The sequence below is a fragment of the Muscardinus avellanarius genome (assembly GCF_963383645.1).
Source record: "Muscardinus avellanarius genome assembly, chromosome: 5".
Classification (NCBI taxonomy): domain Eukaryota; kingdom Metazoa; phylum Chordata; class Mammalia; order Rodentia; family Gliridae; genus Muscardinus; species Muscardinus avellanarius.
Genome location: NC_137790.1, coordinates 138,308,301 through 138,334,902, shown reverse-complemented (window position 1 = coordinate 138,334,902; position 26,602 = coordinate 138,308,301). Strand labels below are relative to the sequence as shown.

General features: G+C 39.4%; 1 protein-coding gene across 1 annotated transcript in view; it reads right to left on the bottom strand.

Annotated features, from left to right (window-relative positions):
* CPNE4 (copine 4) overlaps window positions 1-26,602 on the bottom strand; it is a gene marked incomplete at its 3' end in the record, with an annotated part of 505,001 nt that overhangs the window by 118,938 nt on the left and 359,461 nt on the right. Inside the window, exons 6-7 of the mRNA XM_080695771.1 lie at window positions 23,352-23,435; window positions 18,553-18,642 (exon numbers count right to left, since the gene is read on the bottom strand). Coding sequence (XP_080551897.1) covers window positions 18,553-18,642; window positions 23,352-23,435 — 174 coding nt within the window. The remainder of the gene's footprint in view (window positions 1-18,552; window positions 18,643-23,351; window positions 23,436-26,602) is intronic.

Sequence of the window (26,602 nt, the reverse complement as noted above, 5' to 3'; positions counted from 1 at the left end):
TCATGAAGGGCATTAATCAGTTTTATAGCCAAGAACCTATCCCTGTTCATAGGAAGGGAAAAAAAAGACTATGTAAACCGAATTTATCAAAATGCTCTTGGAGGGCATTTTTATCATCTCAGTGGTTGTATAATTAACCAATGAGTTGAATGAAATGTTTAGGGTGGGTTCATTTGTTTAGTCCATTGGGAAATTTGCTTTTGAACTTTTTGCAAACTGTGCATTGACAAGACTCAGCATGGTACAGGTCAAGGGGCTGGAGTGCTCAGACTGGCTTTAATCGGTCCATGAAGATCTGAAATTATCTTCATTTTAAAAAAGCAAGCACCTTAATTTGACTTTCCAGACTCTAGGATTATTCAGTCAAAAACTATTACTACTAACCAGAGCCTCCCCAGGCTCCTCATAGACCCTACCACTGAATTGCCCTTCCTCGCCAAGTAATGTTCTGGTCACTAATTCTACTTCATAAGAATCCAGTTATTAAGGAAGAGATTCCTGGCATGGAACATGAAGGTTATAGCTTCTGTCAATTATTTTTGCAAGTTACTATACTGGCTTTCTGACTTTTATGCATCTGCCTCTTGCATGCATTAGTTCTTATAGGTCCCACTGAGTCTGCGACTGGAAAAAGTTGAGTTCCCTGTTAATAAAGAAGCTTAAGAAAATGAGTCATAGGAGGAACTCTAGACAAAGAAGGAGAAACGGTAGAGGAGCAAATAAGGAGACCTAACTGAGGGGGATGAGAGGGGGAAGCGGGACTTTCCCTAATATACATGAAGCATTTTCACAAACATCAAAGTCCACCACTAAGCCAAACATGAGAAGGAGGGTGGGGGAGGGAATGAGGTGGGGATTGGGGAAGGGCTAAATGAGTGATGTGTGCATGTATGCCTCTACTATCTTGTACTCCATTAAGATGTATGACTACAATGCACCAATAAAAAAATTTAAGAAAAGAACCTGGAGCCCCACATATATATCCAGGTGAAAGGGGACCATGCCTGAAGCTGTCCAGTATTATCAGCCTCTGCAGGCAACATGAGGAGTTCTTTCTCCTCTCGTTTGTTTCTCTCTCACTGAAGGGGCAGAGGTGGGGGTGATCATCATACTATCTCTCTATTGGGATAGTCCAAAGTCATTTGGGCTCTTCTGCAATGAGTTCAAGGTCACAAGCAAGAAGGCAATTCCCATGCCTTCAGAGAGCAAATAAATCATTTCTTATGGAGCCAGTTGACTTAGTCTTCCTCATGTTCTCCACATAAACAAAACTCTGGCCTTCCACAACCCTTTTCTGGAGTCCCAAGCACTTTTCAGACAGGTATGGTCTCAGAAGACAATCCCAATGCCTCCTCCAGCTCCTGAGAAGGGCCTCCACGATTGTTATACCTGCTGAGCACCTAGAAAGGGGTCATTTCTCTTGGCCTCAAGAATTCTCTATGAAGGCTGAACTTCTTCCTAGGAGACAGCTCTCCTCATGTTTTTTTTTTTTTTTGTAGTACTGGGGTTCCTGGAAGCCCTTCTACCTCTGGGCTACACTCCCAGACCTATTTTATATTTTTGAAACAGGGTCTCTTATGCCAGCGCGGCTGGCTTCGAACCTGCGCGATCCTCCTGTCTCCGCCTCCCAAGCGCGGGGATTACAAGCGTGCGCCACCACGCCTGGCTTTCTCCTCATGTTTTATTGGATGATTCTATTGAAATACTTTCCAGAAAGAAATACCCAGGATGGCTACAGATGTTGATTTTTCTTTTATTCAAAACCCATTTCTATTTAATATTTAAAATGTGGGAGAGAAGCTGCATTACCCACAGAAGCTGACTCAATGCACAGGCTTCTTGATAAGTCAACCCAGTTTACAAAGACATTCCTCTAATCCAGGATAGGCTAAAAACGGTGTTTCCAAATGTGTGGAAATAAAAGTCCAAATCTCGAGGCAACTTTATTTTCAGTTTTAGTGTTAAAAAGTGGAACAGGAAATGTTGAAGTGGATCATATGAACAAACAAACAATCAAGCAAGCAAATAAATAAACAAGTAAATAAATAAATAAGGAAATAGATAAAGGTGAGCAGAAGCAACCAACATGGGCACTGTTACCAGCAAGGAGCATTATTTCAACAAAGAGATCCAAGTTCTTCTACAAAGCTGTGTCAGTGGATTCTTAGAACTTCCACTCAGAATATTCCTCCTCTCCATCATTCATCTAATTTTCCTCAAACATCTTCCCAGACACTACCAATTTTCAGTGCAGAACTGAGCCAGGAATGAATTAAATAACATGAGAAAACTGCTTTCAGGCATAGCAATGGACAGTTTTTCAGATGCACGTTCTCACTACAGGGCCCAAGGAAATCCAGATGTCAACAGGGCTTCTTCTCTACTTTCATCTAAAGATTTCACCAAGGCCCTGACTAGCATCCATTTGGTGCACTAAGAACTGCAGGAGCTTTCCAAAGGAAACTTCTTCAGGCTGACAGAGACACTCTCTGTCTTGACAGATAGTCAAATGCTCAGCATGACCATGGGCAGGTTTCCCAATAAAATCGTTTGGCTAGATTGTACCACCTCTACTGTATTCTCTGATCACAATGTTTGGACAAGGAAGGACCTCGCCCTCTGTTCATAAGGATTTCTAACACTGAGAAACTTGAGAGGCAGAAGGAATCTCTTAGGAGCTGCCAGATGAGAGGGCAAGAGCCATGCTGGATAAGGCTTGGCAGGTTTAGACCAGAGACATACTTCTTAGGACAATAACCCAAGACAGTTGTTTTACAAGAAGTAGGTTCAAAGTCATTTTAACAGGAAGATTTTTTTTTTTTTTTGGTGGTACTGGGGTTCTACCTCCGGGCTACACTCCCAGACCTATTTTTACATTTTTACTTGGAAACGGTCTCCTAAGCCAGCGCGCGCGGCTGGCTTCGAACCTGCGCGATCCTCCTGTCTCTGCCTCCCAAGCACGGGGATTACAAACGTGTGCCACCACGCCCGGCCAACAGGAAGATTTTTTATTCTTTTATTTTTATGGTAGTAAAAGCCATATAACATAAAGTTGACCGTTTTTACCATTTTTCGGTGTGAAGGTCTGTGACCAGGACTTCCCCAAATTCCTCACTGAAACTCTATACCCATTAAACACTGACTCCTAAGATTCTTTTAATAGAAGGCCAGCTTATTTGGTTCCTATAAAAATAATAAATAAACAAACAGAAAAGACAGCACTAGTTTTGGCAAACTCTGCTGTTTTAAGATGCTGAGGAAATCAGACCTGATTCTCAAGGATAAAAAAGTTACCTTGACTTCTGAGCCTCATTTTTCTTGACTAAAGTGGGATAATAGGAGTGTCTCTCTGTGGAAGAGTCAGCTAGCTGGTCAAACATTGAGCTTTTTCTTTGGGGACATCCAGCTAGACTACCTCTCCGGGCTTCCCTTCAGCTCATTGTGGCTGTTTCTGATCTCTAGCCACTGAAATTTAGGCAGCAGGGGTTACTTCTAGTGAACAGTAGATCTTTTCCGACATTTCTCTTTTGCCTGCGAGTTGCAAATGAAAATGAGGCCCCAAGGTATGGGTGAGGCACAAGACAGAAGCAACCTGGGCTCTGGAATCACCTGATGAAGGAGAGGCAGACATTGACTTGAAAACTTTCCCTTTGATTGTTATATAAGCAGGAAATAAACCTCTATTATAGGAGAGTTCTTTGTTTCTGAAGGATGATTTAACCTGGGATAATTATAGGATTGAATGAGAAGATTCAAGCCAAGTACCAGCATATTTCCTGGCACCTGGGAAGAGCTCAGTAAATATTAGCTTTTTAACAGTTCAGAGCAGAGACAAAGGATCATGAGAGACCTGGGTTTAAACTAAAACCATGCTAGTTTAGCTGTGCAATCTTAAGCAGTTTTTTTTTTAAATCACACTTTAGAATTCCTCATTGGTTAAAATAAGGGGGTAATAATAATGGCAATGAAGAATTATTGAAATAAAGAGAAAATGTAGTTTTCCTTCTAAATTTGGAAGATTCCTTGATTCCTGCATGACTTATAATTCCCTAAACTGAGCATTGCTTTTCCACACTGCAGCATCCATCCCAGATGAGGAGAGGTGTCCTGCTGGGCTCAAGAAAGCCATTTACTTAAGTCAAGAATTGCCGGACCATTACTAATCTGATAAAGAGACAATCTGATGAGTCTGAATTCCTCTGCCAAGTTCTTGGACAGTTATGCAGAGTGAACTACTGACAGGCCCTTGAGTCCAGAAAGCCATAAAGAAACTTCAACAAATCTCAGCAAAACTTAAGAGGACCATGGACCATCCAAGGCTCCCTCCACCCCTAATAATTATAAGGCAGTAGGGAAGGAAATGATATTGCTTTCAATTGTCTGACACTTTTAAATTTTTCATTACAGGGTTTTTCTTCTGTATATTTTTAAAATCGTCCTGGGGATTGAACCCAGAGGCATTCTACTTCCAAGCTCTACTTCTAGCATACTCCTAGCCCTATTTTATGTTTTATTTTGAAACAGAGTATTATTAAGTTGTTGAGAGTCTCTCTAAGTTTCTGAACCTGGCCTTAAACCTGTGATTTTCTGTCTCATTCTCCCATGTTACAGGTGGGTAGCATCATACCTGGTTATTAAAGATGTTTCTAACAACATTGGACATAGTTATAGACTTCTCTATTCCAACTACCTGTGTTTTACATCAAGAATCAGGAAAAATTGAAACAATCCATAGAGTATCTAATAATTGAAGCTCTATCTGTGGATTTGGGCTCTTATGGGGTTGAACATCGTCTGCTTTCAGTGATTGAGATCTAGGAGTTAGAGCTGGGATAGGTTTTCTTCCTTTCCAAGCAGGAGGAGCCAAAAGGTTTGTTAGAGAAAATCAGCATGAAAGAGGAAAGAAACAAACATATCAATTAAATATAAAGGATCAGAGACAAAATAATAGGCACCTAAGGACCCAGGAGCTCAGAGTAACATGATGCTGAGTATAAATGGGAAAAGTCCGCAGCAAACTCTCCGAGCATACTTGGGAAGTCAGGTCCATTTGCCAGCTGTGTGTCCGTCTGACTCACTGAGTCCAAAGCAAAAACTCTGTGTTTGAAGAGAAAATACAATTTTAATTCAAGGTAGCCTGGCCACACATGAGGCAGAGAAGACATGGATAGTTGGACATAATTAAAGGACAAATGCTAAGGGTTTTATATTAGAGCAAGAACAGAACAGACACACATATACATATACACTAAGTTTTGAGTTAAGGAGGTAGAAAAACATGATGAACTATCTAAAGTTAGCCAGGTGTTCAGGATCAATAGGAAGGCACAATTTCCTTAACAAGTGACCTCATCAACCTTGTTTATGGGAGTCATTAAGATGAAGATGCCCGGGCCACTGGTCTGAGATTCTAATTTAATAGAGTCCTTTTCTGATTGGTCAGGAGCCCAACTTTGGGAGGTCCAAAGGTAACTCACAGATATGGCTGTTTTAAATCAGTCAACCATGGCAGCCCAACAGGGAGGACAGAAAGACACACAAGATGAATCATGGGTGACAATGTCACTTGTTAATTACTCTTAACTTGTAATTGGGCCTCATTTCACCCTTTCATGAGTATCTGTGTATTAATTCTACTTTGGCTTCAGGGGTCTGCTTCACCTTCCTCTCTGCCTGGCTATAGATTGTGCCCACTCTATCACAACCCCATGCATAAACTGGGCCACTCTCCTGAATAAGCACCTCTTCCTATTACCTTAGTTCCCTTCTCAAGGTGCCCTGTTTCAATCAGCCCTACATAAAAATACCAAATGAACTTTGTGCAGGGGAGTATCCAAGTTACTTGTGTGGTTAGGATATCTGAGAAGGAGATAGGAAAGGTGCCTTTAAGTAGTCTCCAGGTGCCTGAATGGTGAGTGTCAATATTGCTCTGTTAAGTTTTTCCCTTAAATACCAGGTACAATTCTGGTGTTAATAAATTTCTTGTTGATGGAATCCTCCCATCCTCTTTGTCTTTAAGACTATCCCCCAACCCAAATCTGGAAGAATCTACTCTGAACATTAGCCTTGCCTTCTGAAAGTATGCATTGGCTATTAAAAATACATTGATCAAATTGAAGGAGATGATTAATAACATAGATCACTGACTCTAAGAGGTCTATATTTTCTTATTAAGCACTCATTGATATGACAGTGCTGAACTCCATTTTTATTGAGAGCATTTTTTCTTTAATGGTTCATTGAATAATTGATAGTGTCTCAGGCTTCATGAATTGTTACACATAGATTTTTTTTTCTGTTCAATTCTATGATGATAGTAAATAAAACAATTTGGTTGAAAGAGTCATGGGATATGCTTATGAGGATGATTTAGTCCCTAATATTTGAAATACATTTATAAATACACAAAAGAGAGGTTGTGTGACCAAACAATAGAGCACTAGATTTGGTATTTCACAACATGAGATTGTAAGCCTCAGTATACTCACCTGTAAAATGATGATCATGGAACTGGCCTCACAATTTGATCCAAAGTGAGAAAAATTATGATTTTGATAAGGATATGATTAACTCTAATATGCCAAGGAAATAATATGTAACTTCAGTAAATCATTCATATTGACTACAATCCCAAATCTATTCAGGAAGTACTATCTTTTTTATAGGTCAGGAGATATTTTAGCATGTTATGATTTATTACTAGGGTTGTATTATAAAACAAGAATTGTTTCTGTACATTTGGGTGTGTTTAACCTTGTAGGAATTTTTTTGGTCTTTATTTTTGTGGTATTGGAATTGAGCCCAGGAGCACTCTACCACTGAGTTATATCCTCAGGTATTTCTTGAATTTATTTTATTTAATCATTTTATTTTATTTTGAGACAGGATCTCATTAAGTTGCCCAGGTGGCCTTAACTTTATGATCTTCCTGTCTCAGGCTCCCAACTTGCTGAGATTACAGGCATGTAACACAGTACCAGGATTTTAATAGCACAAGAATGTAAGGCTCAGTAGTCATGAATGAGAAAGCACCAGGCTTCTGACACCTTTAGAGTTACTTGAATAAACTAATCTCTTTTTCTGCAAGATTTACCACTACCATGATGAATACTGCCTTCTATCACCACTACTACTTAAAAATATACTGGGTGTATTTGCCCATGCAATTAGAGAAGATATTATCTAGAACCATAAGAGATAATTAGGGGAAAAACTATCTCTATTTTCAGATTGGTATAATTATTTATTTGGAAAGGCCCCTAAATTATTGAACAATTACTATAAATAAGAGAGATTAATAAAATAGTAGTTTAAGGAGACAAAATTTTATGGTCTTTATATATGTGAACCATAGTCAATTAGAATGGCTAATGCTTCTGTTTACAAAAGCGAAGTAGGTAAATAAATAATTAAAAATGACAAACGGTATTTCAAACAGAAGTAAAATCTCAACATGTTAGGAACTAAAAATCATCTCTCAATAATCACACTGAATGTAAATGGCCTCAACTCCCCAATAAAAAGACATAAAGTGGCAAAATGGATTAAAAACCAGAACTGATCTATATGCTGCTTGCAAGAAACACACCTTACAAGTAAAGATAGCAACAAACTCAAGGTAAAGGGCTGGAGCAAGGTAATCCATGCCAATGGAACTCGAAGACAAGCAGGAGTTGTAATTATGATATCAGATAAGTTAGACTCAAGCCCAAGCTTATTAGAAGAGACAAAGAAGGTCATTTTCTACTGGTAAAAGGAACAATCCAGCAAGAGGAAATAACAATAATCAACATCTATGCCCCAAACATAGGGTGCAGCTACTCTCATAAAACAAAATCTTTGTTACATTAAGTTACAATACAATAATACTGGGACACTTCAACACACCTCTCACACCATTAGATCGATCTTCTACACAAAAGGTCAGTAAAGATACCTCAGACCTAAAGAACACCACTAATCAAATGGACCTGTTAGACACATATAGAATATTTCACCCAACTACAGCTGAGTTTACATTTTTCTCAGCTGCTCACAGAATCTTCTCCAATAAATCATATCCTGGGATACAAAGTGAGCAGTAGCAAATTCAAAAAATGTGACATTCTTTCCTGTGTCTTTTCAGACCATAATGGAATGAAATTAGCAATCAACTATAAGAAAACTCAGAGAAAACACATAAACATGTGGCGATTGAACACCACACTTCTAAATTAATAGGTCATAGAAGAAGTAAGGGATGAAATCAAGAAATTTCTAAAAACAAACAAAAATAGAGATACAACATATCAAAACCTTTGGGACACACTGAAGGCAGTGTTAAGAAGAAAATTTATAGCACTGAGTGCTCATATAAGAAAAATAGAAAATCATCAAATAAATAATGACACACCTCAAACCCTTGAAAAATAGGAACAATCTAGCCCCAACACCAGTACTATACAGGGAATTGTTAAAATAAGAGTGGAAATAAACAAAGTAGAGAATAAAAAAAATTACAGGAAATCAACAAAACCAAAAGTGGGTTCCTTGAAAAAATAAGATAGATAAACCACTAGCCAAGTTAACTAAAAAAACAATCAACCAAAAATTTGAAGATAAGAGATGAAAAATGAGATGTCACAACTGACAGTGCAGAAATCCAGAGGATTATGAGAGATCTTTGAAAAACTTCACTCCAACAAAATGGAAAATCTGGAGGAAATTGACAACTTTCTAGATAAATACAACCTTCCTAAACTAAGTTAAAAAGATATAGAAAATTTAAACCAACCAATAGCAATCAAAGAGATTGAAACAGCAATAAAGAGCCTACCATCAAAGAAAAGCCCAGGACCAGATGGGTTCCCACGTGAATTTTATAAAACATTTATAGAAGAACTAATCCCAATATTCCTCGATCTATCTCATGAAATAGAGAATTAAAAACAACAAACTCTCCTAAATACATTCTATGAAGCCAACATCACATTAATACCAAAACCAAATAAAGACAGTTCAAGGAAGGAAAACTTAACCTTGTAGGAATTTTTTTGGGGGGTCTTTATTTTTGTGGTATTGGAATTGAGCCCAGGAGCACTCTACCACTGAGTTATATAGGCCTATATCTATGCTGAACTTGGACGCAAAACTGCTAAACAAAATACTAGCAACACATTCAAAACCACATAAAGAAAATCATACACCATGACCAGGTAGGGTTCATACCATGGCTGCAAGGCTGGTTCAACATATGAAAATAAATCCATGTAATTTATCATACAAACAGAACCAAAGACAAAAATCACATGATCATTTCATTAGATGCTGAAAAACCATTTGATAAAATCCAACATCCATTTATGATAAAAGCACTGCAGAGAATTGGAATAGAAGGAACATACCTCAACATCATAAAGGCAATCTACAAAAAGCCCATAACCAATATCATATTAAATGGGGAAAAACTTTGAAAATTCCCCCTAAAAACAGGAACAAGACAAGGATGTCCATTATCACTTCTCTTCAATATCATACTTGAGACTCTAGCCAGAGCAATAAGGCTAGAAAAGGAAATCAAAGGAGTACAAATAGGAAAAGAAGAACTCAAACATACACTATTTGCAGATGACATGATACCTAGAAGATGACATGATACCTAGAAGACCCAACAAACTCAATCAAAAGACTTATAGAACTGATCAACAAATTCAGCAAAGTGTCTGGATACAAAATCAGTCTTAAAAATCAGAAGCTTTTCTGTATACCAACCATAAAACCACTGAAAAAGAAATTCAGAAAACACTTCCACTCAGGATTTCACACACACAGACACACATGCACACACACACAAAAGAAATGTAGAAATAAATTTAACCAAGGAAAAAGACCTCTACAAAGAAAATTATAAAACATTGAAAAAATAAATCAAAGAAGATCTTAGAAGATGGAAAGATCTTTCATGTTCATGGATACACAGAATAAATATCATAAAAAATGGCCATACTTCCAAAAAAGATTTACAGAAGAAAACCAGAATAGCCAAAGTAGTTCTCAGTAACAAAAACCATGCAGAAGGAATCACAATACCTGACTTTAAACTATACTACAAAGCCATTGTAATAAAAGCAGCATGGTGCTGGCACAAAAACAGATACATAGACCAATGGAGCAAAATAGAAGACTCAGAAACAAATTCACACACTTACAGCCAATTAACTTTTGACAAAGTGGCCAAAAATATACACTGGAAGAAAGATAGTATGTTTAACAAATGGTTAACCATATTCAGAAAATAGAAATAAATCCCACTTTCTCACCCTGCATAAGAGTCAATTCAAGATAGATCAAAGACTTGGAAATTAGAGGCTCCTTCAAAGAGGGCATAGGTCCAACACTGCAGCACATAGGTACAGATAAAAAACTTTCTCAACAAGACCCCAAAGGCACAACAAACCAAAAGGAGAATAAATACATAGGATTGCATGAAACTGAAGAACTGTTCAGCAAAGGAAACTGTCAGGAACCTCAATTGAGAGCCAACAGAATGGGAGATTTTTGCCACCTACTCCTCAGATAGAGGACTAATATCTAGAATATACAGAGAGCTCAAGAAACTCAACACTAAAAAAAACAAATAATCCATTCAAAAAATTGGCAAGTGAACTAAATAGACACTTCATGAAAGAAGAAATTCAAATGGCCAATAAATACATGAAAAAATGCTCAACATCATTGGCAATCAGAGAGATGCAAATCAAAACTACCCTGAGATTTCACCTAAATCCAACCAGAATGGCAATCATTCAAAACACAAACAACAACAGATGCTGGCGAAGATGTGGAGAAGTGGGAACTCTAAAACATTGTTGATGGGATTGCAACCATTTTGGAAAACAGTATGGAAGATACTCAGAAGAATGGGAACAAATCTACCATTTGATCCAGCAATAGCACTTCTGGGTATCTACCCAAAAGAAAGGAAACCAAACTACGAAACTAATGCATGTGTATCTATGTTCATAGCTGCACAATTCACCGCTGCCAAACTATGGAACCAGCCAAGATGTCCATCAACAGATGAATGGATTACAAAACCATGGAATATGTACACAGTGTAATTTTATTCAGCCATAAAAACACAACTGCATCATTTTCAGGGAAATGGATGGAACTAGAGCACATTATTCTAAGTGAGATTAGTCAGTCACAAAAAATAAGAAATTGGATGCTTTTCCTAATATGTGAAAGCTAAAGAGAAATGGGTCATAGGAGGAATTTGAGGTGAAAAATGAGATCCTATAGAGGAGCAAATAAGGCAACCTAACTCAGGAGATGGGAGGGGGAAGAAGGAAACTCTCTAAAGCACATGATGTACTTAAACAAACATATTGTTGTCAACCACTAAGCCAAGCATGGAAAAGAGGGATTGGGGAGGGAATGGGGTGCGGTTTGGGTAGGGTCTAACTGGGTGATGCATGCATGCATGTCTACACAACTTTTTATCCCATTATGATGTATGAATACAATGCACCAATAAAAAATTAAAAAATAATTAAGTAAAATAGTTAGACATAAACTTAAAAATAAATGTTCTGATCCAATAAGAGAAAAAAACAGGCTTGGAAAAGATGAGACTTGAACCAATAGAAAGACATGTGGTGCTCTGGGTTGGGAAGGCAGTATCAAAAGGAGGAAATTCACTTAATTTACAATGAATGCATTCTCAATAAAACACCATCGAATCTTCCCCCACCTCCAGATACTAAATAAATTGTTTATTTTTATTTATTTATTTTTTTATTTATTTATTTATTTATTTATTGGTGCATTGTAGTCATATATCAATCACATTGGAGTACAAGACTTGAGAGGATATACAAGCACACATCATCCAATTAGCCCTCATCCAGCCCCCATCCCATTCCCTCCCCCTCCCTCCATCCCATGCTTCTTTGGTGATTAACTTTGATACATTTGTTTATGTACCTCCTGCGTTTTAAAGAGGCTCCATCCTCCACTATTCCATACTCTCTGATTGGTCACATTAGTTGCTTTAGTATAGGGCCCTTTCTATAGCTCAACCTCTTCCTGTTGATTTGAGGAAGCATCTGATTTATATTTTCTGTAATATTTCTCTGTGCATGCTGCGTTGCAAGTACTGATCCTACTCTTGACGGCCCCAGTAGTGGCCTGGCTACTCAGTGGACTGATCCAGACCTCGCTGGCTCAAGCAGCAGCTTTGCCTCATGGGAGACCCCGATTCTGGTCTCGCTGGCCCCGACACCATTCTAACCCCTCAGCTGGCTCCGATCCTGGCCTCGGAGGCCTCAGTAGTGGCCTTGCCTCACGGCAGGCTCCGATGCTGGCCATTGGCCCCGGCACCGGCCTAACCCCTCGGCAGGCTCTGATCCCAGCCTCGGATGCTCCAGCACCGGCCTAACCTCTCGGCAGGCTCCGATCCCAGCCTCAGAGGCCCCAGTAGCGGCCTTGCCTCCTTTCAGGCTCCAATGCCAGCTGTTGGCCCCAGCATCGGCCTAACCCCTTGGCAATCTCTGATCCTAGACTCGGAGGCCCCAACACTGGCCTTGCCTCACGGTGAGCTCCGATCCCAGCCTTGCTGGCCCCAGCACTGGCCTAACCCCTTGGCAGTCTTCGATCCTGGCCTTGGAGGCCCCGGCACTGGCCTTGCCTCACGGCAGGCTCCGATGACGGCCACATTGGCCCCAGCCCCGGTCTAACCCCTCGGCAGGCTCCGATCCGTCCTCGGAGGCCTCAGTAGCAGCCTTGACTCACAGAAGGCTCCAATGCCAGCTGTTGGTTCCGGCACCAGCCTAACCCTCGGTAGGCTCTGATCCCAGCCTCGGAGGCCCCAGCACCAGCCTTGCCTCATGGCAAGCTCCGATGCCAGCCATTGGCCCCGGCACCAACCTAACCCCTTGGCTGGCTCTTATCTTGGCCTCGGAGGCCCCAGCACCGGCCTTGCCTCATGGCAGGCTCCGATGCCGGCCTTGCTGGCCCCAGCACCGGCCTAACCCCTCGGCAGGCTCCGATCCTGGACTTGGAGACCTTCGTAGCGGCCTTGCCTCACGGAAGGCCGACGTCGGCCGCTGTCCCCGGCACCGGCATAACCCCTCAGCAGGCTCTTATCCTGGCCTTGGAGGCCCCAGCACTGGCCTTGCCTCACTGCAGGCTCCAATGCCGGCCACTGGCCCCGGCACCAGCCTAACCCCTCGGCAGGCTCCGATCCTGTAAATTGTTTATAATGGAAACAATGGAAACACCAAATATCCAGGGAAATGTTTGAGACAAGAAATAGAGAAGTGGGAGGGACCAGCTCTACCAAGTATTATAATCCACTGCACGATAATAACTTATATAAAGGAACAGAAACAGAAGGTACCTTTCCTGAAGATGCTTTGTTTTATAGTTTTGACGTTAGAACCATATTAATATTTTTATAATTATAAAAAAGAAAAATTTCCCCAAACTTGAAAACAAAAGGAAACAAATGAATCTTTGTATGGAGTAGAGATTTAACTATGGGAAGGACTTATTTTATTCAAACAGGACTTCACATCCATAATATGGAGAGAATTGTAAAATTTCAAAATTCATGAATTTTAAAATTTTATTCCAGAAAGCAAAGAAACTATTAAATACTACTCTACTGGGTTAATGTAAAGAGAACTCAAGAGCCAACTTAAAGGGGGTTTCAATGGTCAAATTTAGAACAATTCAATATTTCAAGGGAGTAACAATAACTGGATTAGATGGAAATGCTTGTATTAAAATATTCAGAATTCTTAACAACACTACAGGCATTCTTGACAGAAAACATACCCTGAATCTGACTGAGTCTTAACTGTTCACTTCTAGGAAACATAGAATGTGAGAAATACTACAAGACAATTCAACTTGGTTTCTCTATTAAGGGAACCTCAAAGAAACAAAAGAGGGAGAGAGAACTGACCAACAGAAAGAGACTTCTGAGACATCCAAACACAATGCTTGGACCTTGTTGTTCAAATCCTAACTTTAAAAACAGACATGTGAAAACTGATTCTTTATAAAAAATAAGAGGACCAGGAAAATATGAATAATGGCAGAATGCTCGATGGTATTAAAAAATGTGTACTTAATGTTCTTGAGTATGATGATGGTTTCATGGCTGTGTTTATAGAAAGATTCTTTATAATAAAGTACATGATGAAGTATTTTCAGATAAGACAACAACGATGTTTGAGACAGGACCATGTTATGATCTTTCCTTGGCCCCAGCTGACACTTACTTTCATGGGATCCTTCCACCATAATAGAATTTCATAGACCCTAAACATGCCATAATTTTCTGATGAAGAAAAAATATAAAACATTTTATCCAGTCTTAAAAGTACATTTGATTTTCTTTTTTTTTATTTTGAAAGAAATTAGAACATTCTCTGTGCTTCCACCAAAAATTGTGGGTTCTGATATTGTGCTTGCTGGACTTATAGATGAGTTGGTCTTGGTCTAAATTTGCTGCAAAATGACCCAGTAGTAGGGAGAGGAACAGGGAAAATGGGTGTTTGGGGGAGTGGATGACATGAAATTGGTCATGATTAATAAATACTGAAGCTATAAAGGGCATCATATCATCTATCTACTTTCATGTATTTCGAATGTTTCCATAATAAGTAATTTAAAATCAATTTTGGAAAAAATTTACTTGAATGTTCTTTTGCCTTTTCCAATAAAATGGAGTACAAAATAAAATAACAGCAGCCACAAAAAGTCATTTAAACTTGGCATTTATGTGTATCTTAAATAAATGAGAAAGTTATCAAGCCTCATTGGGATGAAGTCCTCATTGTTAAACTTTTTCTAAGATGTAAAATATAGCCTGACAGAGGGTTTTGTTTTTAAATCACCTTCTATTGTTTTGGAGGATGGAAGAGATTCGGAGAAGTATAATACCTATATGAACAGAGCTGTTGGCCTGACAATATGGTACCACTTCATTTTGGGCAAAAAGGCCTTATGAGAACGTCACAGTGGCCTTTGCGACAAAATAATCAATAAATACGAATAAAGGGCTCTACAGGAAATCTATCTGCCTTTGGTTATTGTGAGCAGCTGAGTGACAATATTGGCTTTGTGGCCTAGTAAAGGCCAATGTATCAGTGGATGACTCCTCCCATGGTAACTCTCCCTGTTGACCTCTCTGTCCTCCCTCCCTCACTCCTCCACACATTCATTCCAGAAACAGTTGCTGGGTGTTGATCTGGGCCAAGCACTGTGCCAGACACCTGAATTTGCAGTGCACAAAGCACTTCCTACCCTGAAGGATCACACTGGACCGAGTATCAGCTGGGGAGACAGAGACTTTACATGCATCCTCAGCGATGGGGAGAAGCATTCTAGAGGGGTGAACGGAGTGGCTAGGAAGCTCCCACAGATGTTGCAGAGACCAGGAAGGCCTCTGGGAGTGGGAGGAGATGTACGGGAGCTCCCAGGAAAGCAGCACACTCTAGGAAAAGTGGAGGAGTGAAGGAGGCCGTGAGGACTGTATGAACAGATCCCTGTAGGCTGGGGAGAGTGTCACCTGGGCATGAGGAGGAGGCAGGAGGAGAAAGGGGGAGGGGAAGTGTTGTGTGAGCATTAGGCAATGAAGGGGGTTTAAGGGAAGAAGAAGGAGTTTACTCCAGTTTCTCAAAGGGTAGGCCTCAGACCATAACATTAGCAGCACATGGGAAGTCACTAGGAATGCATATTCCCAGGTCCAACCTAGGCCTTCTGGATTGAGAGCTGGGGGTGAGAGCAACGTGTTTCAAACAAGGCCTCCCGGTAAGTGGGATGGATCATAAGTCTGAAATCCATTGATCTATACCAGTGGTTCTTAATTAAAAGTGATTTTATCCTCCTGGGAACATTTAGCAATGTCTGAATACACTTTTGATTTTCAAGCTGACGGAGGGAGGGCTGCGTGGGAGAATATATGTGTGTGGAGGGGAAGTAAGGGGGAGTACTATTGGCATGTAGTAGCCAGCGATGCTGTTAATACACAGGGCAGCCCTCCAAAGTAAAATCCAAATCATCGACAGTGAGGCCACTGAGAAACTATGAGCCTTCTCTTCTCCCTTCTGTCCTTCCTTTCCCCTCCCTTCTTTCTTTTACATTCTCCCTTTCTTTATTCCTCTATATTTCTTTGTTTCTGTCTCTTTTCTATGTCTGTCTGCCTGCCTGCTTACCTTATCTATCTCTATTCATCTGTCAGTTTACCCATCCATTCAACTAACCATCCAGCTCTTTGACCTCTGTCTCCTTTTCCTTTATAGAGCACTCAAAAGACTGCAAATCGCTCCTTTTATTGAATAAATTTTTATTAACTCAATTATAAAAAATATTTTATCCATTTAATAACTCCTCTCGACAAAACCCCATCTATGGCTAAAGGAGATATTATTTCATTTCTTGGTAGAAGGGGCCGTTGATCTTCTTGGGAATGGAATCGTGCAGCTTAGACCATAGGTGACAACTACCACACCATGCTTGAACTGTAGCTCTTGGACACTTACCTTGTGTAGGAACTTCCTACTTGATTGTCCAGATATCTAGCAATTCTAACATTAGCATAAAGCAGTTTACAGTAGGGGTTGAGTCTTGAAATACCTAGGCTCTTACAGGTGATACCAGGTACCACTCTGATTTGCTCTTCAAGAACATGGGGTTTAAGCTTAAGCAGAGAAATATAAAGTCATCTTAAAGAGCCTGGGACTAACCAACCAGACAAGATTCTAACCTGATTGATAACAATGACAAGTCAAAAGAATTTTATCCATCAGAACAAGATTTATGGGGAGAGGAACATGTAAACTAACAAAGCAGACATCATCATCACCAGTGTCAAGCCTTCTGGGGATTCTTTACTCTGAGAGACCATTGTTCCCATTGTGGTGGTGGTGGATGCCTGGCTTTTCAGAATGTGATATCATTGACTGTTTCAATTGTCTAGCATCCCTGGCTTTGCTTTTGGGTGATAGCAGTCACCTTCTGATGACTGTTTCCCTATGGTTTGCCCACAAAAAAAAACTGTGTTCTGACTGCTGAGTCAGCTGGATGGTCATGTTTCTCTCTGACCTTCAACATTAATCAAAACTAATCAGTTGGCTTTTTTATTTATAGGCACCCATCTCCAGTGAGTTGCTTAGTCACCCTGGATTGATTGAGTCAGTGCTGGAGCCTTAGCAAGATGGAACATTTAGGCTGCTAAAGCAGAGAAAGGACCAGACTGTGACCCATAAAGAATGTCTTCTGGACTCTGCACCTGCCATTCGGCCCTTTGTCTTTCTTTGGTGATTCTTGATCCTCTCTATGCATCTCTCCTTCCAGCTCCTAAATGCACATTGTGCTCAAGACCATTTGCAGTAGATTGGAAACATGGCCACAATAGATGGCAGCTCCTCCTATCGAAAGTCATATCTCTCTCCCATACCTTGAATCTGAAATAGTCCTGTTACTTGCTTTGTCTTGTCCACTGTGGAGGTGGTGATCTTGTGTCAGTTCTGAGCTCAGGCTTCAGAGAGGTCTTGCACCTTCTGTTTTTGCTCCTTAGAACCCAAAGTTCATTGTGTACATGAGCCCAAGCTAGCCTGAAGAATTATGAGGGCCATAGTATCTGTTTCAGTCAGCTTTCTTACTGCTATGAGTCAAAATACCTGGCAACCATAATTTAGAGGAAGAAAGATTTATTTGCTCACAGTTCTGGAGGTTTCAGAGGTTTTAGTCCATGTTAGTCAGGATGAAATCTGAAGACTTCAGAGAATGAGGGTGGGAAGCAGAGACAGAAGGCCATAGAAGGGGAAAAGGGACATATACAGAGTTCCCAAGGCCTCACCCCAGTGAACTGCCTGTCTACATTACCACCTGCCAAATCTATTAATTCATCAATGAATTTATCCACTGATAAGATTAGTACCCTCTTAATTTAATTTTATCACTCTGAACATCAATACATGAGCTCTTCCAGGAGACACTCTCTATATAAACCATAACAAGGCCCAAACACAGCAATCATTTCAGATGACAGGCAGCCAGTTCCCCAAAGCAGAGCCACACTGATCATGGGCAGCTGAAAGCAAAGTCCTGGGGGAGCCCAAGCAAGGCCAACTTAAGCACCATTCAGACCAGCTCAGCCCAATTTTCCAATGGGTAGAATCATTGGCTAAACAAATGGTGCTATTTTAAAGTACTAAATTTGGGGGTAGTATGTTATGCAACATAGATAATTGATATAGAAATATTTTGTTTTTTTAATAATTTTCTGTTATACCCCAAAGTTGTTATCAAAGTTTTGTTTCTGAAAGCCATAGGCTTTGTCTTTTGCTATAATTAGAATTTATTCAGGCCCATTGCATTGGCTCCAATGGCCCTAGTGGAAGAAATATCATCTTTCTTCCACTCAAATGCTAAGAGGTGAGAACATTGGATAAATGATAGAGAAAATTTGGGGTCTGCCAACATTCACAGGAAGAGAAAGAGGAAAGCTAAATATATTTGTAAAAGAATCACATTTCTTGGATATAGATTTCTGACCTTCAGTCGGCGGTCTGGATCTCCACTGCATAGAGAATTTACTGATACTTTAAATGATTTCCAGGCTGGGCTTAAGTTATTCATGACAACCTGGGAAAAGAAAGAGAGGAGTGGTAAGTGGGGTGGTGGTGGAGATGCTTGACATCTTCACATGTCACATAAAAGCTGTTTGAGAAGTCATTGTGATGGCTTATGGAAAAGACAGTTGTCTGGAACAGGTGCCTTAATGAAAACCAGGAGGAGTCAATCTTTACAGGGTGTCCACTAAGTCAGCCATTATTATCAGGACTCCCATGGTCACTTCCCTGGCTATTGTGTCCTGAATAATGACAGTAAGATTGCCCAGCATGTAGATACTGCAGATGATCCCTCCCATATCCAAAGGATTAGAATTAAGATGAGGCTGCTTCTGGCCATTGATTAAGGACCTCCAGTTCTACAATAACGTCAGTCCTATGGGATCCATTCCCTTCTCCTGGAGTCAGCAATGTAAGATTCTTGGCAAGGGTGGAGGGTGTGGCAGAACAATTCTACTGCTAAAGAACTGGATGTTCTTTGGCCATTTGTGTCCTTGAGTCATATCAGATTGTTAAGCCGGAGAAGTTTCTAGAAGCAATCTCACATTTGCTCACCACCATCTCAAATATTAGAATATTCTGGAAAGGCATAACAGGGCAGCATTTCAGATTACAAACTAAGTCCATAATGGGAGAAACCATTTTAAAAGCAGCCCAGAAGGTCACAGAAGCAAAGACACAAAGAATTCAGCATGTCTAAGTAGCTGTTTTGTGTCTCTCATTGCACTGTATGCTATAGGGCAGGGGTTCTCCAAGTGTGGTTCCTGGGCCAGCAGGTGCTACAACACATGGAAACAACAACTTCTCTTCCTTCTCTCCCTCCTCCTCCTCCTCTTTCTTCTCCTCTTTTTCCTCTTCCTCCTCCCTTTCTTCATACTCTTCTTCCTTCTTATGGTACTAGAGATTGAACCCCAAAGCATTCAATCTCCAAGCTACACTCCCAGCTCTATTTTATTTTTCATTGTTACACAGGGTATTACTAAGTTGTGGATGGCTTTTCTACTTGCTGAGGCTGGCCTTGAACCTAAAATCCTCCTCTTTCATCCTTCCAAGCACTGAGATTATAGTCATATACCACCACACCTGGCAAGAATGTCATAAAAACATAAAATCTTGGGCTCTACCCAGTTCTACTGGCAGACTCTCTGGAGGTGGGTCTCCTAGGTAATCCTCATGCATATAGTTTTATTTCCATTACTCTAGGTGATAATAAAGTTAAATGGAATTCTGTCATATTGAGTTTTCTTTCAATAAATTTTTTATTGGCATTCTTTTTTTAAAATTTTTATTGGTGCACTGTATTCATACATCATAATGGAATAAAAACTTGTGTAGACATACATGCACACATCACCCAGTTAGCCCCTAACCAATCCCCACCCCATTCCCTCCCCATCCCTCCTTCCCATGCTTGGCTTAGTGGTTGACATCTAATATTATAGCAATTCCTTTCAATAAATTTTTAGTTAGTGGAAGTCTCAGTGTTTTTAACAAATTATCTACCTCAATAACATAATTATTTTGTAAGTGAGTCCTTCTATTGGATTCCTTAATTTAATATGAATAATTGACTAGCTCATGGACTCACTGTTAAATTTATTTTAATGTGTTAAGGTAATTAAATTTATTTTAATGTGTTCAAGTAGATAATGTTCCTGTGTGACTTTGTCTTGTCTCCTGACACTCTGAGGGTGATAAAGAGAAGAAAAACTAGATAAAATTGTTTGAGTTAATCTTTATTTATTTTAAACAAAAATGCTAAGTAAAGATTTCTCGTTGCAACAGATCTGAAAAACTCAATAGTATATCAAAATTTGAACTAAAGATTTTCTCTGAAATTTAGAATCTGTGTTTGTGTGCACACATTTGTGTGTTTGCTTTCCCTAAGAGAATGATATTACCTGGTATTTACTTTGTATCTACTGAGTAAGCAATAGGGAAAATTAATGCCCACTGGAAGACTTTATGATCACCATTTTATTCCTCTTTTCTCTTTTTTTTTTTTGGAGGGAGAAGTGTTATGAGTGATTGAACACAGGGTTTTTCTATCTCTAAGCTACAGCCTCAGCCCTTTTTTACTTTTGGTTTTGAAACAGGGCCTCACTAGGTTGCTGAGAGTCTACCTAAGTTGCTGAGGCTATTCTCAAACCTGTGATCCTCCGGTATCAGCCTCCTAGGGACTAGGGTTACAGACGTGTACCACCAGACCTGGCTTATAACCACCACTTCTTATGAGACTCCAGGAAACGCTCAGTTCTGGGGTAAGGAGGTAAGTTCTAGAGATTATTAGATATAAGAGAACTGGCTGATATCAGTAACAAGAGGCCTGCTCTCAAGAGCAAAGATAAGGAAGATCTCGTGAAAGAAGTCCAATAATACACTACCCATGTCCATTCTCCACAATTTAAATACCTGTTCACTGGCTAGAGCAAAAACATGAATGAACAACACTACTAGTTCACCCTGACGTTTAATTCTCCTCCAAAGTTTACTTTGCCAAAGGAATCTTTATGAATGAAAGAGACTCTACATGGTGGTGGTGATGAGGAGTCTCTCAGGGCAACTGAGCTATCTACACTCCAGTGTATTCCCAAGGCATTAAGTTCCAGAGAACAGCATGGGGTAGTTACACTATTTGTTCTTAACTCTCTTAATTTATCCATCCTATTATTAAAATATCTTATTAGGTGCTAACTCTATGCCAGATGATAGCCACAACTACCCATCTAAGGCTAAGTCTTGTCTACCTCAAAGTGCCAGGAATTGCTTCCCTAAGGAACACATGCAACTCTGTTACTTCAGGACCACAAAATTGGATTTCCGGTGTTGGGTGGTAGGAATATGGCACTCCCTCCAACACCCCATGAAAATGAAGAAGAATTTTGCTTTATTAACCATGCCACTGGTATATACACATGATGAGATCTTCATTTGATTCAAGTCATTCATCACAGTTTTTCCATTTTCTTCTCAGCAATGCACTGCCAGATCCTTCCTGGATTAGATTGCAAGTAGACTAAAATTTAAAAATCAGAAGATTGAGAATGGAACTACCATATGACCCAGCAATAGTGCTTTTGGGAATCTTCCCAAAGGAAATGAAATCAGAATGTTATAATTATACACGAATATCCATATTCATAGCAGCATAATTTGCAATAGTCAAATTATTAAACCAGCCTAGATGTCCATTAATGAATAAATGAATTACAAAACTTTGGTATATACATACAATGGAATTTTTACTCAGCCATAAAGAAGAACAAAATCACACCATTTTCAGAAAAATGGATGGAAATAAAAATATTATTCTGAGTACAGTCAGTGCCAAAGAATGAGTAGATATCTGTTCTCTCTTATATGTGGAAGCTAGAGGGGTATTTAGTAATAAAAGCAACATCAGATAGATGAGTAGAGACTCCAGGGGAGTGACTAAGAGGGATTAGGGAAGGGTGGGGATGGCATAATGAAGAATACAATAATAGAAATAATGCTATGAATGTATATAAAATTGCCAATTCCAATCTCAAAGACTTACAGGGTGAGGATGGAGAGGAGGATCCAGTAGGGAGGACAATAAAAGTGTGCATATATTTTCATAACACTCTGTACTCCAATATGATGTAAAATTACAATACATCCAATTAAAAAAATAAAATTAGGCCGGGCATGGTCGTGCATGCTTATAATCCCCATGCTTGGGAGGCAGAGACAGGAGGATCATGCAGGTTTGAAGCCAGCCTCACTGGCTTAAGAGACCCTGTTTCCAAATAAAAAAATATAAAAATAGATCTGGGAGTGTAGCCCAGAGGTAAAAGGGTTCCATCCCCAGTACCACCAATAAAATAAATAAATAAATAAATAAATAATTAATTAATTAAATAAATAAAATTAGTAATGGAGTTATAGGCAGAAAAATAAATAAATAAAAGAAATAGAGACTGGGGTTTGCTGGAGAGAGAGAGCGAGAGAGCGAGAGAGCGAGAGAGCGAGAGAGCGAGAGAGAGAGAGAGAGAGAGAGAAAGTGGATGAGTAGGAAGGATTAGGCTGGGGAGGGATAAGGTTTGGGATGAGAAGGAATATAGCTGGACCACGTGGCTCTCAGGACAGGGAAGCTGTTTGTATGGCAAGTCTGACCTCACTCTGGCATGTGTTCCTTCCTTGGGGAAACAGATTGGTTTCCAAAATTACAGAGATGTTTAGAGTCACACCACTTCAATGTAGATGTTAGCTCTACCCTCTACTAACTGTGAGGCCTGAGAAAATGACGTCCCCTCTCTAAAATTCTGCTTCTTCCACTATCAGTGGGGATAATAATAATTAATAATAATAATAATAATAATAATAAATAAACAACTCTATCGAAGAATTATTGTGAGCAGTAAATAAAACAAGGCAATGCGTGCAAATCCCTTAGGTCAATGTTTGGTATCCTAGTTATTCTCATTAAATGTTAGCTAGCATTCATATTGTTATATTACTAAGTTGCTGACTTGTGTTGAAGGTCAACAGTGGAAAATTGGGGTAGAGAGGGTCTTCTCTCTGGACATATAAATTAAAAATAAAATAACAAGATAAAAAGCAGAAAGTCATCTTGAGGACAGTGAAAAGCCCAGATCTCGGTGTATAATGACATCCAGGAAAATATAGAAGGTGTTTCTCAAGACAGGTCATTTTACCATCTTATGGGTTGGGATAACATGGCCAGAGATGACTTCTTACCTCAGTCCGGTGCACGAGCTGCTGAGTTGCGTCGTCATTCATGCGGAAAATTTCCAGAAATGGGTCAGATTTACTGAAGAAATCCTAAAATAGATAAGTAGCAATAAGTGCTTCTTTCCTTCTGGATTTAATCTAGCTCTGATCATTCAGAAAGATCTCATCAACAGAATGTCCTCCCTCAGATGTCCCTGTGGGATGGAGTCAGCTCGTCATCTCTTTCTGAATACCTGCCCAAGCTCCACTTACACGCTCCTCTCTTTTCTTGCTATGTTCTTTATCCCCATGACCCTGTCCTTGGTTAGAATAAGCTGTACTCCAAGCCCTTTGTAAAATAAGTACTTGGTTGGTTGAAATTCCAAGTATTCCTCAAAGTTTAATTCAAACGCCAGTTCTGCTGTAAACATGCATCTATCACTACATACACGCATCACTATATTATTCTGACCTTTCTTTTGGAAAGTAACCAAGAAGTGATGTAGCGGGGTCATATGGTGGTTCCATTCCTAGTCTTTTGAGAAATCTCCAAACTGATCTCTAAAGTGGTTGTACTAACTTGCGATCCCATTAACAGTGGATAATAGTTTCTACTTCCCCACATCATCACCAGCATTTGTTATTGTTTGTGTTGCTGATGATTGCCATTCTAACTGGAGTTAAATAAAATTTCAGTGTAGTTTTAATTTACATTTCCCTGATTGCAAAAAATGATGTTAAACATTTTTCATTATATTTATTAGCCATTTGTAAAAGACATTCTTTTGAGAAGTGTCTATTCCGTTCTATTGCCTATGTTTTGATTGAGTTATTTTTGTGGTATAGTTTTAAAGATTTTATATAGTTTAGATATTAGTCTTCTATCACAGAAGCTAGGTGCCCACTGACAGATGACTGGGTAATAAAAGTATATGATACATGTACACGGTGAAATTTTATTCAGCCATAAGAAAGGACAGAATCATATCATTTGCAGGAAGACGGATAGAACTAGAGGATATTATGCTAAATGAGATTAGCCAGCCTCAGAAAGTAAAGGATTATTTGTTTTCTTCCATATTTGGAACATAGAGTACAGAAAAAAAGAAAATTTAGATAAATGAGTAGAGAGAAAAGTAGAATAGTGGAAGGGATTTAGGGAAGGAAGAGAATAAGGGAAAAGGGATAACTAATGAAGGAACAGTTCAAATAATGCTATTTTCATGTATGAAGTTTTCACTATCAATCTTAATACCATGTAAAGGAAGGGATGGAGAGTGGGGTGGTGTCTGAAAAGAATCTCACTCATTGCTGTGAATGTCTGTTTGATTCACTTTGACTCTCACTGTGGTGTATAATTACAGAGCACCAGTAAAAGCATTTTTATAAATGTGAGTTCCATGAGGAGCAATATATCTGCTGTGTAAACATGTTAATCATAGTTATGATAAAGCCTACATCTCATAACTACAAGATACAGGTCACCTATGGGTCTGTTTTTATTATTTGTTTCTTGGTATGCTACCTAAGTTTTGATTAAACTAACACCAAGCAAGAATGATGATAAAAGGTTTTAGATGAGTCCTTAGTTTCTAGCAGGCCGTTAGAATAGAGGAAGTCTCTCTGAATATAATCAGGATTAAGCTACTTAGAAGTTGGATTTTTCATAAGTCTTTAATAAAAGGCCTAATCTGATTCCTTTCCTCTTTGGGAATTGTTCTTAGATTGCTTTACTGAAAGCCTGAGTGTTTATGAACACGGTTCGTCCTTGGCAAGTCCTCAGTGCCATTTTTATTTGTGAAACTGTCTGGGTCTCTGTTCATCTCCTTCTTCTCTGGCTTTAGGTTTCTGCCTCATTTTTCTATGCTGCTATTTGATAATTATTGAACATCTTGAGAGGACAAGCTACTAAGGCCATTGAACTATTTCCTCCTCTGAAGCATCCTAACTCTCTTAGTGGCCCAAGCTTTAGTTTTACTTTCTTGGTCCCAGGAGGCCACCAAAACCTCTGTTCAGTTTCTCTGCTTCTTAATAGCTATTTTCTGGTAGGCATCTAGCCTCTATGTTCATGTGTTATGGTTAGATATGGGATGTCCCCTGAAGAGCTCATGTATTAATGCTCAAAGTTGATATAATTAAGTCACAGGGGTTGTAATATAATCAATGGATACATCTATTGTAATGGATTTACTGGTGGTAATCTGGGTAGGTGTGGTTTGGCTGGAGAAGGTAAATCCCTGAAGGTATCGCCTTAGAGACTGTATGTCTTTGAATACCCTTCTTTTCTGGCTCCTTTGCTTTCAGCCTCCATGATATGAGAGAAGAGTCTCTGTCTCTGTCTCTGTCTCTCTCTCTCTCCCTCTCTCTCTCTCTCTCCTCATTCTGCTTCCAACCTTCATGCCCTGAATTCCTTTGGGAGTCTCTGGCCTCACATGGGCTGAACCCCAAGTCTACAAAAACTGAGAAAATATGTCTTCCTTCATCTAAGTTATGTGGTCAGTTACAATGGATTATAGCAATAAGAATATCGACTAAGACACTATACTATTTTAGGAATCAGCCTTTAGTGGAAAATCTGCACAGAATATCTGAGTTACCCATGGCTTCTTCTCTCCAGTATCTTGGCCCCTCAGATCTTGACTGCTTTAGGACTCTCAAACAGATGTCTCATCTCTTTTCTCATGTATAGTTATTTTCAGTGGGAGAATAATATGTATAGTTATTTTCAGGGGCTTCATTACTGGAAGCAGAGCCAATCCACATCTTTCTTAAAAAGACTTTTTTTTAATGAAGTAGATTGTCATAGAAAAGAAACTCTGTCTCATTTCTCTTCTATTTCTACCACTTCCTCAGCATATCCCACAGTATCTAGATTTTAGTGGTCCACAGTATTTATCAAATGGATTAATGTATAAATGAATGTACATATGACAAGATAGGAGGCAATTCTGTGCAGTAGAAATCATAACTCATGTATTTCACTAGATTTTTTTTTCAGAAATCTAAACTGTACCCAAACAGAAACAAATCTCTATTTGCCTTAACAGATGTCTTTTATCCCTAAAAGTTAACAAACTGGCATCTTGTGCATTGTCTGGACTCTACTTAAAAATTCTCTTCACTTTTGAATGTCTTTATCAACCATCTTAATCCTGGGCTCAGAAAAAAAATTTGCACAGTGTGTTCTGATGATAAAACTTTTTGGTGCCTGGTATGAAGAACCAAGGGAAGCTAGAATCTGGTCTCAGCCCTCCAAATAACACCTGGGTTTGTGGTAA